Source organism: Haemorhous mexicanus, chromosome 1 (assembly GCF_027477595.1).
Source record: "Haemorhous mexicanus isolate bHaeMex1 chromosome 1, bHaeMex1.pri, whole genome shotgun sequence".
In the NCBI taxonomy this organism is placed as follows: Eukaryota; Metazoa; Chordata; class Aves; order Passeriformes; family Fringillidae; genus Haemorhous; species Haemorhous mexicanus.
The window spans coordinates 16,609,183-16,626,145 of record NC_082341.1 but is presented as its reverse complement, the minus strand read 5'-3'; the positions used below and the strand labels follow the sequence as shown (position 1 = coordinate 16,626,145).

General features: G+C 41.5%; 1 protein-coding gene across 12 annotated transcripts in view; it reads right to left on the bottom strand.

The window, feature by feature from the left end:
- Positions 1-16,116, bottom strand: part of ABI1 (abl interactor 1) — a 77,951-nt gene extending 61,835 nt beyond the window's left edge. For 3 of the 12 annotated variants that reach the window (XM_059841404.1, XM_059841357.1, XM_059841383.1), the window contains exon 1: positions 15,865-16,112. In XM_059841404.1, the coding sequence (XP_059697387.1) occupies positions 15,865-15,981 (117 nt within the window). In that variant the 5' untranslated portion in view covers positions 15,982-16,112. Of the gene's footprint in view, positions 1-15,864 lie in introns of all 12 variants that reach the window. The other 9 variants (XM_059841415.1, XM_059841424.1, XM_059841387.1 and 6 more) reach the window with 6 other exon arrangements.
- Positions 16,117-16,963: the final 847 nt, after the last annotated feature.

The window sequence follows — 16,963 nt, the reverse complement described above, 5'->3', positions numbered from 1 at the left end:
TTTAATCCAGGCTGCAAACATTATAGCAAGAAATAAATCTCTCCACTAGGAATGTGATTTATAAAGCAATGCAGACTCTGACAGATGGAGCCTGGGAAGGTACATGCCAGCTGCTCTGTTAGTAGCATTTCTGCCCAATGCAACAAACAAGGTTCATGTTGGTTCTGGATTAAGCCACTCCCCTTATTAAAAACTTATCTATATTTATATATATAATTTATATACTATATATAAAAATTCTGTTGAAAATGTAATTTTCAGTTCTTCTGCCAAATCAAATCAAAGAGATGTCTTAGTAAATATGTTGGCACAATACATTGTTACTGTCAGTTGTCACAGTCTGTCTACACAACTATAACTGCATGCCACACTGAACTCAAGTGACAGAAGCAGGCATGCCCATGTGTCATTTTCACACAACCCTTGCACACTCATTTATTAAGGCTTTAAGGCTGCACACACAGCAAGGATAAGAAATTTGGTCCAATTCTTACATTCTGTGTTTAACATGATTCAGACACTATAAGCTTCAGTACAGAAGCCACGAATTTCGTTCCTGTAAAGCACTGCCCAACTGTAGTTTCTCCAAAACCACACCCTGAACTTTCTTACAGTGTCTTTACAGTGTCTGATTTGACTTATGACATCAACCACAATTTTCTTCAGAGCCGACATAAAGCAGGCTCTGACATCAGAGATATCAGCCAGAGCTCCAGAGTGTTTGATTCATTATCCCACATGACATGAGATGTGGCACCTAGGACATGGTTTACTAGTGGACTTGGCAATGCTGGGTTAATTACTGGACTTGATGGCCTTAAAGGCCTTCTCCAATCTAAATAATTCTATAATTCTGTGATTCTAATGCCACCCTTGGACTGTCGGATAGAAAAAGAAATCCTTGGCACTTCCATAGCAGTCTTCTTCCTTCAACACTAAGAAAGCTCCCCAAGGCTTTCGAGCATATGATTATTTTGGCACACCAGACAGCAGATAACAGCAAATTAGAGGACTTACAGTGCATAGAGAAACAAATAGAACGTCTCTCAAATGTTGATTTTGCTTTTGTAATAGGGCTTGAAATTAAAATGGCTTTCTCTTTACTTTCTTAGGTGATGGCACCCACCCTCAAATGTTAGCTCATCTAGCAAGATACATTCCTTGATAAGTCAGAGTCTTATTTTTCACTTTTTTTTTTTGTGAGAATAAGAAGAAAACACTTTAGTATTTATTAGTTACTACAATATTCTCTCTGTGGTATAGTGGCAGCAACATAGAACCAAACTCAAGTTTCTCCAAATGGAGAGAAAAATCAGAACTTGACAGACATTTACATCATGCAAGCCTTTGAATCCAGATAGCTCAGGCACCTGTTTTGGGGCAAAGCTCCTCAGTTCACTCTGTGTGAAAAAGTTTTATTATGTTCACAACAATGTTTCCTCCTATGGATTTTGTTTACCTCTTCAGTTTACTCTCAAGAACTGGTGACTGCAGACATGAAGTCTTTTATTTTTGTTATGACAAACCAAACTGAGGGTCTAAACCCAGAATACGGCAAATCTTTATCTGAAGACAAGCAACATGCTAAAATTTGATGACTTCATAGGTAAGCTTCAAAGACTACCCTTTTTTTTTTTCCCAGATTCTCACTCTCTAGTCCTCACTACCTTCTATGCAGGCCTGGAATCATACCAGATAGCATTGAGCAAGCAAGGTTAAAACAATGAGATTTAGCATGAAGGATCAAATTACAGTCTCATCACAGCATATCCTGGTATCACACATTATTATCAAAAACATTCTAGTATTCAAAGGGTGGCTAAGAAAAAGATGAAATCTCCCTTTTTACAAGTTACTTCTGGAGAGATTCCAATTAGACACAATAGGAAAAGTTCTCACAATGAGAACAACCAGTCAGTTGTCAGGGAAGTGGTGGAATCCCCAACACTGGACATCTTTAATATTTAACTTGACAGGGTCCTGGGCCATCTTGTCTAGATGATACCTTCTTTTGTACAAGAAAAGTTGGACCAGATGATTATTAAGGTCCCCTTCCAACCTGGTATTCTACATTATGTCAACAGTGCTCTGAACCCATATAACAGGGTAACTTCAACATCTGTATGCAAAACAAACACATTGAACATCAGCATCCACTAAAGGATTGGTCCAAAAACAAGGAGGCTCAAAGCTACACTCTGCACTGCAACAGGTTCCTCCCCATGGAGATGTCAGAGATGTTGCAGGACAACAAAGCAGTGAGGGAAGGGGGAAAAGAGAGCACAGAAAATCATTAGCAGGCCTGTCCAGCTCCAGGGAGAATCTCAAGGCAACAAAATGTAGAGCCAAGAGTTACACTGGCTTTAAGACAATCAGCAAATTTTCTGGATTGCACGTGTTCCTAATTCAGGAACAGTTCTCATGTTTAAGAGAGTCACTTTAGACACACAGCTGCTGCCCAGATTTTACAGTTCAGGCAGTTTCCAAACATCACAGTATTTTTAAAACAAAGAAAACAATGGCCATTATAGGATCAAATTCTCTACTCATGCTTTCTATCACTACACTGCTGACTATTTAGTGCCTTGAAGATGAATATACTCAGTCCAGCAAAAAATCATCACATATCTCACCATACTTAGCAGCGTACTTAGACCTGAAACTAGTGGATTCCCACAATTTTGTAGTAGCTTATTTCCCAGTGCAAGGCATACTCTCACACAGCATACAGGCTATACAGTGATCTCATGGCAATAAAGTAATGGACTGCAATACAAGGAATGATTGTTTTTATAAGAACTTGCATGTAATTGGAAAAAATCAACCTAGTTTCTGTTTCTATCTGATCACACAAACAAATACTGCTCAGACTTTGATGTACACCTGATGGTACGATTTTTATTTGATAGTGGCTGTAAGCACACTACATCCAGCTTCTGTTTACATAATTATTTTTATTATGTTAAAATTTTATCCTACAGTTAGCAACAACATTCCAAAACCTTACACACAGAAGCTCACTTACATAGTGGGTTATTTAAATTGCAACAAGTAGAAATTTATCTCATCTAAAAACCACACACAACAGAGCAAAACAGATGGCTCAGGAGAATGGAGGAGAGGGAGTAGGAAGGGCGAGTCAATTTGGCGAGTCATTTCTTTCCCCACCAAAAAGTGAACAGAAGAATAGATAACCAGAACTAAATAAATATGGGAAAATCCACATCCAGCAATAGGTAAAACCTAACTTACAGAAACCAACAGAAGAAAGCAAGCAAATTCTTTAATAGGAAATACAGCATCAAGTTCAGGAGTGAGGGAATTGCTTTGTTCGGCTTTTCTAAACAAAGTCCTTGGCGAGACAATTGCTGTGCTGTTAGCTAGTACAGCAGTAGTTCAAGTGAGTAGCTTTCCCTAGAAATACAGCTGCAATGTCTCTTGCAGACACTATTACAGGAAAGTTTTCTCATCAGTGTTGAAGTTGCACTGGTGTTTTTAAGATGCACCTTCACATTATTTTAAAGACTGCTTCCCCTTCACGTACAATGTAGAGGACAGATTTAAGCATATGCAAGAGGTGCAGAGTCATACAGGTGACAGTAGAGCTGCATTTCTATGCAACCAGATGCATAAGAACAGTCATATCCACATCACTCTGTCTCCCTCCTGCCAGCAGTAAAACAAAACCCACACTATTCTATTTCAGCATTTGTCATAGGGCCATCAGGACACCTTGCTATCTCCTCTGTCATCAGCTTGAGTGGCCTTATTACAGCTGCAGAGTAGCTGTGCTCAGAGAAACAGTCCCCTGACAACAGGAACACATCGCCACAGTTGTCTACCCACCCACACCCACAGTGCCTCTACCTCTGCATCTGTACACCCTGGAGAAGCAGGGCTAAAACACAGGGGAGGCCACGGGAGGACATGTACAGCAGTGGAGCAGCATGTGGGATGGTGGATCTGTCATTTCCAACTGCTTCAAAGCTTGGGATGGCCTCTCTACACTGCAAAGGCAGAAGTTACTACTTCTGCCAAGAAAATTGTATGCCCATTAAGTCTGCTGGTAAGGCTCACTATCAGAGATAAGACTCTCACTATGATACACTGTGGTGTGAGCGTCTGCAAGTAAGCCAAGGACTGGAACAATTACATTTCATAAGCCCTGTTCAAAACTCTAATTTAAAACAGCAAGAAGTGGCTGTGTCAGTAAAGAAAAAACATGCAGCTGTACTCTAAAAACATGCTCTTGGTTTTACTGAAGAATACACAGTATTTACATGTAAATTAAATCCTGCATGAATAGGGGGACAGAGAGGAAAAAACGTTTTCTACAAAAGCACCCTAAACACTGAAGATATGTCCAAAGCAGAACTGGAGACTGATCTTTTTACCACCTCCCCCCTCCCACCAGCTCTTGAGTTAGGGAACTGATTTTCAGCTTCCTGTCTGGTTGTTTTTCAAAGGAAACTGCAAATTTTTAAGGACAAAAAACCAAACAGACTGACAACAAGCATGTTTTCTGTTCAACAATGACAGAAATTAATTTTGCTATTCACAAAAAGAGAATTTTCTTATCATCATGGATGGCCACATTTTTGCACTTAAATTTAAATTTTATACTTAAATGATGATGCATTTTTCTTAACTTTCACAATGGTTGTTTGCATTTAGTAATTTTCTGAGGAGGCAAAAAGCTTAAATGAGCACCTTTGCTCATTATTTATGTTCTCTATTTGCATAACTCCTGCACAACTGCTCCATTAAACACCTCTTCCCCTCCAAGGCCAATTTTAAAAAGCCTCCTGCTTTATGAGACTGACAAGTATGACTCACAGTATTCCCCACATTCATTTCCCCAGGCCTCGTGGGATGTTATGCAGCCAGTAAAAGTACCTGTTCCAGTTCATACTCCCCCACGCCCACTGCTGCTGCAGTAAGCCCTTAGAGCAATCTGGGGGAAAAGTAAAGCTATTTCTCTGCTGTAGGCAGGAAACAAATAGTAACAGTATTTGCTTTTCATATTGTCCTTCTCAGCACCACAGTTAGCAAGAGAGTGGCTGAACACAATGAAGGAAGTTACACACTCTTCTCCATTCTTCCGGTGCTCTTACTCCCACCAGAAACTTGGGAGTTTCTCAAGACCTTCAAACTGCTTTTCAGTAATCCTTCAAACCATTCCCATTTTCTATCAGCAAGGCAGAAAGTTATTCAACATAGATTATCTACTCTTGAAGTTCCTTCCATGCCCAAGGAACACATTGCAATACTCCACACATATTGCATTCAGGACCAAAACCAGCAACTTCTCTCTCCAGCAGAGGAGCAAAAAAATCAACAGGTACCATGTCCCTGCATACTTGGCTTCTATCCCCAGTAAACAAGCTTCCTCATAATTACAAAAATACCTCCCTCGGTCTCTGAACAGTCAATATTCATTCACTGCAGAGTACTGAGAAAAGCTGATTTTACAGTTCGTGTTGATGGACAGTAGGTTTTCAAAGAGGGAATGTGTGCTAGAAAGCTTTCCACTGGCTGTTATTCTCCACTGGTTAAAGGACAGACTGATAAAGAAGAATGAAATACACATTTAGAAATGACAGCCACTATTGAAGAGATACAAGATTTCTTACAAACTTAGCTGCATTGTATGAGCCTGAGCTTCAAATACATCTATGGCAACAACAATTTCTCTAATATTCAAAGTTAAAGACACCTTAGAAATTAGATTAAAAATCTGTTGCCATTTAAGACAAATTCCAGGACTACTGCAGCAACCACATCATTTCAGTGCCGGGAGAACATATGGTGTGCTGCAGGAGGAAACACACCCACGGTATTTGAAGAGAGCCCTTGTAGAGGCAAGCACTTCCAAACCAGACGCATATTTTATCGAATGCAGCTAAAGCCAGGAGTTTGCATCATACAAACAATAGCTCCTCCCAGAGATTTAGAAATCTTGCAAGTCAGACAGCCAAGCAAAAGCTGAACAATCTGCAGCCAGGTCTCGAAGATCTTGCCAACATAAGTGTGTTGATCCACCATATCTCTGTTGCTAGTCTGATACTCTCTGGACCTTGACTGAAGCACCATCCAAGCCACCTGCCATGAGGCTTCTCAGTGGAAATCCTGCAGGTTATAGCCATATTTTATAAAACCCTTTAAGGATCAGGTCCAGCTCTGCTTTGTGGACACACACACACATTAAGAGAATGCCATTCCTCCTGCCACGTTCACTTTCCTTCACCATTAAGAGAACCAAAGCCCTCCAAGCAGAGGAGTTTCATTATGCCCATTCTACTCCTTAGTCTCAAAAGAGTAACAAAAGGACCAGTTTCCTGAAGAAGACAGGTTTCTCATAAAGGAAAGGTCTGGCTGCATATAAGAGGCCTCATAAGAATTTTACTAATAAGGAGAATCATGTCAGTCTCATTCCACATTGTCTTTCCAGCTGCAATCCATTTCCTCTGGACCCTGGTCATCATGGCTTCCTCAGGTAGTTAGAGACTACTGCACAGGTAAGGCTTTAGTCTCAGCTCTGCGCCAACAAAGATAATTTTAAAAGGAAGTGTGTATAAATGTTTTTGGTAGCTGCAGGTTTCAAATTGCTAGCAAACCCATGCTAGTAGAAACTGTTGGAAAGGCATAATGAAAAATAGCTGCATAATATAAGTCACAAGGCAGTAAAATATGCAGTTAAATAATAGAAAGAGATTAATTAAAAGAAATAGGCAAGGGAGAATAGGTTTTCAGATCAGATCTGAAATGAGACAAAGTCAACAACATGAAAGTGAGACAAAAGGTCTAATAAGCAATCTGCAGCAAGCAGAAGACTTGAGCAGGGAAAGAGAAATCAGCAAATTCACATTAAGATCACAGCCTAGGAGAAGCTCGCGGAAAGAAAGAAACGTCACTAGTAATATTTAGTGACATAAGAGCAATTAACAATACTAGGTATGTGAAAATACAAGCTATGGCATGGCATTCTGCAGCTACTTAGATGTTCATGCAGTAATCTGATGCACCTGCCTGGACACCTTGTTCTTCTCTTGCCCATTTGTTTTATGCAGATGTTTTCTTATCATAGGCTTCAGAAAACACAGAATTATTGCATGAGGACCACAGCTCAAGTATTAACTTGTATCACACCTGCTACAACAAAGTTAAATAAGATGCACAGCTGACAATGATTGCTGCAGGACAAATACTGCTTGGCAGATTTGCTGACCCCAAAGTACAACAAGGAGAGCAGAAAATGAAAGTGAAGATATGCATCTGGTAAAAGATTATCCACGAAAAAAAAAAGCCACAAAAAAACCCACACTTGCCTGACAAGACATAGCTTATAAAAAGTATTATCATGTGAAACACTGGTGTGAAAGTAGCCAGCAGAGTCTACACTTCAATTCTTTTCCAAGAATTGTTATACTTCAAGTGGTAAACAAACTTTTTTTTTTTCTTGGAACTATTTATAACTTTAGGACCACCCAGTAAGAACATTACATTCAACTCTAAGGATGTCAAACCAACATTTGTTTTAGTAAGACTCCTCTGTGTAAGTTCTGAGAGGTCTTCCTGCTCTTAACAAAAGAAGGAACGGTACCATATTTTATTGCTATTTGTCTTTGAGGTTACAATAAAGTTAGGACAGGGATGCAGAGTATCTTCCTCATGAGTTTTTTATCTGTACATCACTAAAGTATCAGAATTTTCTTGCACACAGAGCAGCATGCTTGCACTTTAACTGCTGCTGTATAAAGAGTATACAGAATTAATTATTTTGGGCTCACGGAGGAAGGGATGACACTGTCACAAATATATCTGCTATAAGAAACACAAGAAAGATGCAATCTCATTGCAGAAGTGACAACCTTTACTGCTCTTTCAGAAGATTCCAGTGTCAGAAGATACAGCACGGCACACATCATCTCTGGAGGTTATGAAGAGACTTTATCATAGGGGAGGCTCAAACGAAGAGAAGTTTTGATTTTCAGATATACTTTTTAAGTTTGCCAAACCCCAGTTTTTACTAAACATATTTGATCTGGAACCCTTGACTAGAATATTATTAAAAATAAACCCTTGACTAGAATATTATTAACCCTTGACTAGAATATTATTATTATTAAATATTTGATCTGGAACCCTTGACTAGAATATTATTTCAGATATACTTTTTAAGTTTGCCAAACCCCAGCTTTTACTAAACATATTTGATCTGGAACCCTTGACTAGAATATTATTAAAAATAAAGTCCCCTGTTAAGTAGTCAGTCTTTTTCAGAGTTAAACTAACCTGCTTCTTTAGCTCAGCCAGCAGGTTACCTATGAATTCCAACTCATGTTAATACAAACTGCTGAATTTTAGAAGTCGCACCAGAAAATGCTATACTCATGTTTCACTCCAAGTTGAAAGTCTCATGCAGGATTCCCAACCTCTCCTTTTCTTTTGAACTATCAGCATCATAGTAACAAATATATGTTCTGCAAAGCAAGCATGCATGGCTGCTGTTAACAGCATTAAGGGCTTACATAAGTAATGAGCAACACTATTTGCACAGTCTCAAGAAAAGGTGGCATCTACACTCTTATTAATTAAACCAAAGAAAGTAACGTATTCCCTCTCAAATCAGGAGAAAGATTTTAGAGTTCTATTTTCATCTGCTGCCTACAAAACTGATTCTTTCAAGAGCCCACCTGTTAGAAATGCTGCATATTCTATTTCAATACCTGGCACTAAGCTGATGAAACACTTGACTGAGCCTACCTCCAGCACCATCAGGACACACTGACAGGCTGGGGGTGCAGGAGGAAAGGCACCTGCAGTGCCATCTTACACAGGGCTGTGTTCAGGAGCACACCGAGACCTATACTCCACAGCACCCTCATCTTGGCTCTCAAGGGCTCTCTGCAAGTTTTGAGGTGCAAAGGGCTATTTCTGCAACCCAGAGCAGATATCAAGTCTCTGTGGCTGCTGCCTCACCAGCAAGGTCAGGAAAAGGGAGGAACCAGACTGAGGCACGGTATCTACCATTTCAAATTCTGCAGTTACTTCCCTTTACATAGGGGCGGAGGGAGGTGAGGATCACTCTGACCAAGCTCACCCCCTCTGTCACCAGTGCTCAGATGTGGAACTGGGGTAGAAGGAACAGCCTAAAAAGAAGACCACACTAGGGAACACAGATGCTAAAGAGAGCAAGAATGCCCAGGTAGTTATGAACAAGCCAGTTATGAACAAGCCTGGACACTGAGTAAGCAGCGTCCCACAAGCAATTTCCTACCACGCAACAATAAAAACCACACTATGCTCCTTTAGACTCCAAGTCACTAAATAAGGACTGAACACAGGCCGACAGAGCAGCATATCCCCTTACCCCTCAAAACTGCCTTGGTGTGCCAAGACTGACTTTGTCCACACATCTGCCACCCCACCGTTCTGTAGCTAAGCAAGATTTCAGTCACTAGAAATGCCACAGACTGCTTTCAGCAATGAGAAATAGAGCGGCATCTTCTCATGCCTCTGCCAAGACCCACCAACACGCAGACAAACAGTACTGTGAGCCTTATGTAACTCCTGACGTTGGCAAAGCAAAAAAATCAGAATCTCAAGGCTGAGAGGTGATATGTTAAATTCTTAAGAAGTAATTGCTGTTAATGAATTCAATGATGGTTTCAGGTGCATATTTTCCTGAAAGAGTCATTACACTGCCTCTGTGCACACTGTCACTGTGTTTCTGTGGATACCCACTTTTTGTTGTGTTGCGGTATAACAGAGGCAGTCTGGAAAGTGGTGGGGTGGCAGGGGGAACAGCACTGCAAGTCCACACAATCAGGTTCTGTTCCCAAATCTGACAATATGTCCCTATATGACCTTCCATGAGCCACTTACAAATTCCATGCCTCCATTTATGCTTTCGTAAAATGAAGACGCTTCAAAATGCTACAGATACAGGGAAGTTGCATCAGTTCTTTTGTTTCAGAGTTCAGGCATTTTTCTTCTGTTAAACTTAGATTAGATACTAACAGGAACTTTGCCCTCAGAAGTATAACACTTCCTACTTGTACTCAGCCTGCCCCTGTACTCTTACTTTCATTACAACTGCCTTCATTCTCCACTTTATGAGACCTCTCCAAGGCTCATCTATTTTCTCTTTACCAGAAGAGCTACTTACTGCAACAACCTCCCAGAGAACCAGGGGAAGTATTAGATTGTTGCCCCATTTAATCATACTTCTTTCTTCCTTCCAACAATTCCACAGGACTGTGCACAGCAAGAGCAGCACAAGGAGCAAGGATCACACTCTGCATATGCTGATCGCAGACAACCTGCAAGCTTCTTCCTTCCAACAATGCACAAACAGAAGGAGGTGGAGAGCGAGCACTTCCTTTGTGCAAGAAACAATACATACCTGTAAAAGCTTATCCCAATCCACTTTACTGCACCAGATTAAGGTAGCACTTAAGAAAAATGGAGCAGGAATAGCAGACTTCATCTTGCTGGCTTCTTAAACCAAATATACCTAAATTCATGGAAACATTTCAAATTTGGAAAAAGCTCATCTCATATCATCTACCTTCTCTGGACACAAACCAGACTTACAACACCCCAGGATTCGTCTTCTTTAAATTCAGTGTAATCACTTGCTGATCCAGTGAAGTTGGGCTACAGTCTTACTGCTGCCTATGAGGTAAAGCTTTATTTTCCAAAATACAGGACACTTGCATAGGCAAAGAAGACCTACACAAGGCACAGAAGAGCTATAAGCCTAACCCACCAACCTGTACCTATATTATTATTCTAAAAAAAAACCCAAAAGCACACACAGGACAGCCAGTGCCTTTTATACTGCTGGCAAACATTTGCTTAAATCACCTTAAAAAGAATATTATTTCAAAGTATAATGCGACACCTTTTTTAAAAGAATATTATTTAAACCTACAAAGCATAAGAGATACATTTGTATTTTATCTCATTGCTCTCTAATTTTGAACTATATTTGGTGTTACAGAAAGTGAACTTAATTTGCTTTTTTTGTTAAATGTTCCAAATTTAGCAAGAAAACTTGTGGAAGAAAAAATATTACTGTATTTACTCTCAAACTAATTAACCTATGAACATAAAAGCATACAAGTTCTAACAGCACATAAAGGATTTGTATTAGTGACAATTTAAGAAGTTTATCCTTTTAGAGCAGCTCATTTCCTGAATTAGACATTCTGAGTGAACTTCTTTGTACCGAACTAAGTTAAGCCACTTTCCGTGTGCCAGGCAATGAAACTGAGTGTCTGACCAGCTATTACTGTTTAAAGAAAAGCCACAAAAAAAGGTTCGTTAGTGCTGGGAAGGAAATATCTACAGTATAGAAGCGCAGAACATCCAACTTATCAAGCAAAAATAGTTCCTCTATGCATCTTGGAAGATAACACAAATATTTATGAAACTTTCTGCATGTAACACTTCTGCTCAATGACACACATTTACTTTTCTACCAACTGGAGAGATAGTTTAATTTTTTTGCAATAGCAGTTAAACTGAAATCTGTCTGTGCTTTTGTCTGTTTTACCCAGAATAGCTTGTGAATTCACCGATCAGTTTCCACATACCAGTCAGAAGCTACAGAAGGAAGTAACATGACACAAAAACACGTATTTAGGCAACACAGCGCTTACTTCCTTAAAAGGTCTCTCAATTTATTTTTCTAAAGCTGCTAAATCTACCCACTTGAGACTATCAAGATGAGAATTTATACAAGGAGTGCAAGCTATTTGTTTAGAGATTCTCACCATCAAATTACATTTGAGCTTAAAAACTAAAATTACAAATGGATCTTCACAAGTGGTCTAGAAGCTTGAGACTGACAAAACCCACGTATATCTGCATATGCATAACCAAGGTTATAAGGAACACTTGATTTAGACAGTAGGAGAGTTGCAAGCAGTGTTTTATAGCACAGAGAGGCCTCTCTGGGATACGCCAGTCAACTGAAGTTGTTCAAAAGGAAGTTATCAATGCAATAACACTGTAACAAGCTGATTTCCTGTGTCATTCTAATGCTTCATAAGCTAGTTATTGTAAGTAAGTTCCTTAAAACACCAAAACAACTCAATACAGCTAGAAACATGACTAATGGATCTCTATGGAAGTTAGTATTTTTCAGCTGAAGAATAATAACTAGAACTGCAAATGCTTTAACTCCTTGTTATTTCTGTATTAAGTAGTACTGATCAAGTTAATACTGTCTACACTGATGAAACTCCTCACTAGCATCTTCAGCTTTATGCTACAGATTTTCAGATAGCCTTTTGGTTACAAGCAGACCAGAAGGACTGGTCCCAGAATATACCTGCAGGGAAAAGGATTTGGGGAAGACATCAACTACAGGAACTAACATTTTGAAAATATTTCTTAAAATTAATACATCTATATATAAGAAAAATTACTCCAGAAGGCAAAAATATGCCTTAAATCCTAAGGTTCTTAAAAGAACAGGCAGGTAAACCTGCTCTTAAAACTATTCAGAGTCTAAGCCTCTGACCCAAAACAGGGATCTAATTTTCTAGATGCTTGTTATTGAAGCTTCCAACCAGAAGCATCACAGATTTTAAATATTGTCAGAGATTAAATACACTAGTATTTATAATGCCCTTTTCCTTCTGTTCAAAGCCAAATTCGCCACCAAAACATCACAATGTTCTTCAGTTACTATTTCTACATTTGGTTTTCTTTACTTTTTTCTGTCTCCCTTTTTCTCCCATCCTCCTCAAGACTGCCACCATACTGTACTTTCCTTTTAGCACTGAAGGTCTTCCTTAGAAGCTTATGTGCTCTGCTTCTCCTGAATTCTTTTCCCTCTCTAACAAATAAACTTACTAGATAACTAAAATACATGATGATCTGGAGAGCAAACTGCATTACCAGCCAGCATTCTGATATAGTCACAGTGTGCCTTAGCAAGAAACTGCTTCCTGCTTTTATGAGAACAGCAATTTTCAACTGGAGATTCCCAAATGCTGTCATATTTCCTAAATGCTCCAGTAAAAGGACACTTACTCTCCACACAGCTACATTCACCATGAGGCAGACAAGTTCCAGCCAGGTGAGCTTTTCCCCATTTCTCTTTTTTTTTTTTTCCTGAGAAGTCTCTAAAGACATTGAATACAAGTTTTCCTCAAGAAATCAGTATGACTGGAATTACTCTCAGCTTAAGTAAGAGATACAAAAGAAAATTCTTGTCTTTTCAAATAAAATATATATATATATATATATATATATATATACACACACACATATATATATATCTTGAATACAGCAATATTAGGGGTCAGAAGTTACTTTCCTGCTTAAGTCAGCAAAGAACATAAACCATAACACTGAGACTATCATTCTGTCTTCTGTTATAATCACTATAAATTGTTAGTGCCAGCACTCAGAATAGTCTGACAAACCTGTTTCACCTCAGTGGCACAACTCAGAGTGGGTAACAGCACATGGTAATTTTACTACTCGGAGCACTTCTTTTTTCCACAGAAAAAAAGAAAACCTACCAAACTCAAAGTGGTTAAACTGACCCAGCTACATGCTACCAGATAACTTACAATATCTAGCTACTAGTGATGTATTTTAACATTCACTTCATGGCCAGGTTCTCTATTGTGGTCTGTCTTTTTTATAAAACGCTCAATTACATTAAACACGTAGATTTTGTATTGTATGTTTGTTAAGCCTCCTCCTTTCCTTTTCTCCCTTCCCACCCCACAATACTCACACACCCAAATCTCATAACCCAGTGCCCTGTGTCATATTGCCTAATCCAGCAGTGGCCCCACCACATGCACTGGCAGCATAATCTGTTCAGTAGTCCAACTGGACAGCAGATGGCTTTGCATCAAGAGCTGATTAAAAAAACCACCTCCATCAAACACTTTTAAAAATACATAGTTTTATCAATACACTTACCATTTTTACTGAACACATGTACAATACATGTAAAATACAAGTGAGGTATATACATTTTCCAAAGCTACTGGACAAGACTGCATTAGGAATTTTAGAATCCTGGCTTCCTTTTAAAAGGGGTAAACACAGCTGTGCAAAGATGAAACAGACCCCACCGATCCCACATCCAGCTGACCTTGATACTTGAGGTGAAAATGAGCTACCAAATAAAGTAAAAAAAATAAAAGGAAAAGGAAAAGCCACCCCAAATGACCGGATGGGAATTTGCTCAAGTGTTGTGTTTATTTGGTTTGTTTGATGAAAGTAAGAAAAGACAAGTTTTATGCCTCTGAAGAAAATTATGTAAGTGAAGAGTCTCTGCACCTTTCTGACATAGGGAAAAGTCAGGAGCAGAAGACACGTCAAAACTTGTGCTGCAATTACCATACTCATGTATTTGTCATATTTCCCATGAGTAAAACCAAATGAACCTCGCCTCTTAGAAGCATTTATATCAGCAGCTTTCTCTGGGTGGAGCAAACAACTCGGAAGCATAAATAGACATTAACTCATACTACCTCATATACAACAAAAAAAAAACCCCAAAACTTGAAAATATGGCTTGTTAGAGCAGTTTTAATTCAAATATCTCATTTAAAAAATCACTTCGTATTATTAAAGATGTGCTTCCATATTTGCTGCTCCATTACTAAAAACAGTAAGATAGCTTACCAGCAATGATGGATACCAAAGATGTTAGTAACCTGTATTAAATACCTATCACAGGTAATCTAGTATTAGATTCAACAAGTTCACTCTATGAGCTGTCTAGTAAATAAAGTTTATTTGCTTTTCCCCTTCAAATTTTTTACAGAAAAAAAAAAAAAGCTGAGTTTCAGCATCTCTGGATGGTTCTGCATCCAGATCAGTATGACTAAAGAACGAGACTTAAGAGTCACGTGATGTAAATCCTGAAAAAAATAATAATAGTAAATTGTGCTTTAAGTAGCTCCACAAAAGCAGACTTAAAAGAAGGCAAAAAAGCACCGGCAATCTACGGGATGGGAAAAAAATCCACACCGACTGGTGCAGAGACGCAACAACCAATGTAGCCTCTTCCCGCATGAGAGACCCGGTCTGCAATCACTGTCGTAGGGTGTCGGAGCCGGGCAGGCTGCGAGAGGCACAGATTGCCATTTTGAAACACTGCCTCACGCCCGCACGGCGGTGCCAGCCCACGGGCAGCCTCCTGCCCCCGCACGCCACTCACGGCAGCGCTGCGGACCCGCAGCACCGCGGCTCCCTCGGCCCCGCCGGGACCCGCACGCCGAGGGGGACCCGGCGCGGATCCCTGAGCTCCGTGATGTCACCCGTGTGCGGGGCCCCTTCCGCTCCCCGCGCCGCTGCGGCGGCGGCCCCGGCGGAGCGCGGTGCGGGGCCGCCCGGCACCCGCGCCCCACGTGCGGCGCATCCGCCTCGGCCACCGCCACCGACCGCCGCCCCGAGGCCCGTCCGCGGCCCCCGGAGGAAGCCCCGCCGCCGGGAAGCCGTGGGGAACCCAGGATACCGGGTCGGAGCCGGCCGCACGGAGAGACTCGGGGGCCCTCGCGCCTCCCTTACCCCCAGCCCTGGGAGGTCTCCGGGATGTGACTCATGATAAATAAATACGGGGGGGGGGGGAAGGAAAAAAAAGGAAAAAAAAAAAAAAAAAGACACACCCTCGGAGCCGGACTGACATAATAACCCCCTCCCTTCCCCTCTGGAGCGGGGGAAGGGAAGCCTGGCCGTTCAGCTGGGAAAGTTGAAAGAAAAGGCAAACCCGAGGGACCGGCTGCGGGGCGGGAGCCGCGGCCAGGGCAGCCAGGCGCCGCTGCCCCTCGGGCGGCTCCGGCCCCGCCGCCGCCGGTGTGCTGCCCCTCCGCCCCTCACCTGGATGTAGTTGTTTTCGCAGTAGTCGGCGACTCGAGTGAGGTTCTGGTAGCTCTCGAGCAGAGCCCGCTTGCCAGAAGGGATTTCCTCCTCTAGCAACATCTGCAACTCTGCCATTTTCCACCCCTCCGCATCGCTTCCTCTTGCATTAAAGAGACAGCAGCAGCGCCGGGCTCGCAACCCGCCTGGTATTGTGGGATTCCTCCTCGCCTCGCTTTCGTGAACGCTCGCTTTCCCCACCCATCCTTCCCCTCCGAGGGGAGGGGAAAAAAAAAAAGAAAAAAAAAAAAAAAAAAAAAAAAAAAAAAAACTAACCATGAACAAGAGGAAAAGCCCGCCCTCGCTGTGCGAAGGCAGCCGGGAGTTGTAGGCAGGGCCTGTCGCATGCGCGGGGCGGCCGCCGCTCATGGGCACCGCCCACGGGCCGGAGGGACGCGGTGGGGCCCGGTGTGCTCTGGCCTGCCTGGCGGCTGTGGCGGGACTGCCACCGTCCTGCTGGGAGTCCAGAGATGAGGGTAGACAGTGATGTCCATCCCCTGCCCCGCTCAGAAAAGCCTCAGCCCCACAGTGTTGGCCGGAGGCAGCGCCTCTGCAGGAGAGTCCAAAAGGGTCTGGGAGGGAAGCACTGCTTTCGTTATCTGCCGTCTGGCGGGCTAAAATTTTGGAAGATCGCAGAATCAATTAGGTTGGAAAATGTCGCTGAAATAATCGAGTCCAACCCGTGACTGAGAACCACCATGTCAACTAAACCACAGCCCCTAAATGTAATGGCCAGTGTTTCTTAACACCTCCAGGGACAGTGACTCCACTGGGCAAACCATTCCAAAGATAACAAAAGACTGGTAAGATGTTAGAACCATCGTGGTTTGGGGAAACTAGTCCTTTCCAGGGAGTTACCCCCTAAGGGAGAGGGAGAAATTCTGAATCCAAGCTGTGTAGATCTTAGTCAAGGCCTGCCCAGTGTAACTACTAACAGTTAATGACTGCCTGGATTTAGGTTCATAAGAAGAGCTTAAATACTTGGCTGAGATGAATACAGTATTCCTGCCACTCATTTACCTCAGTTGTTAATCATTGTTCAGGGCTTCCTCTGGCTGTT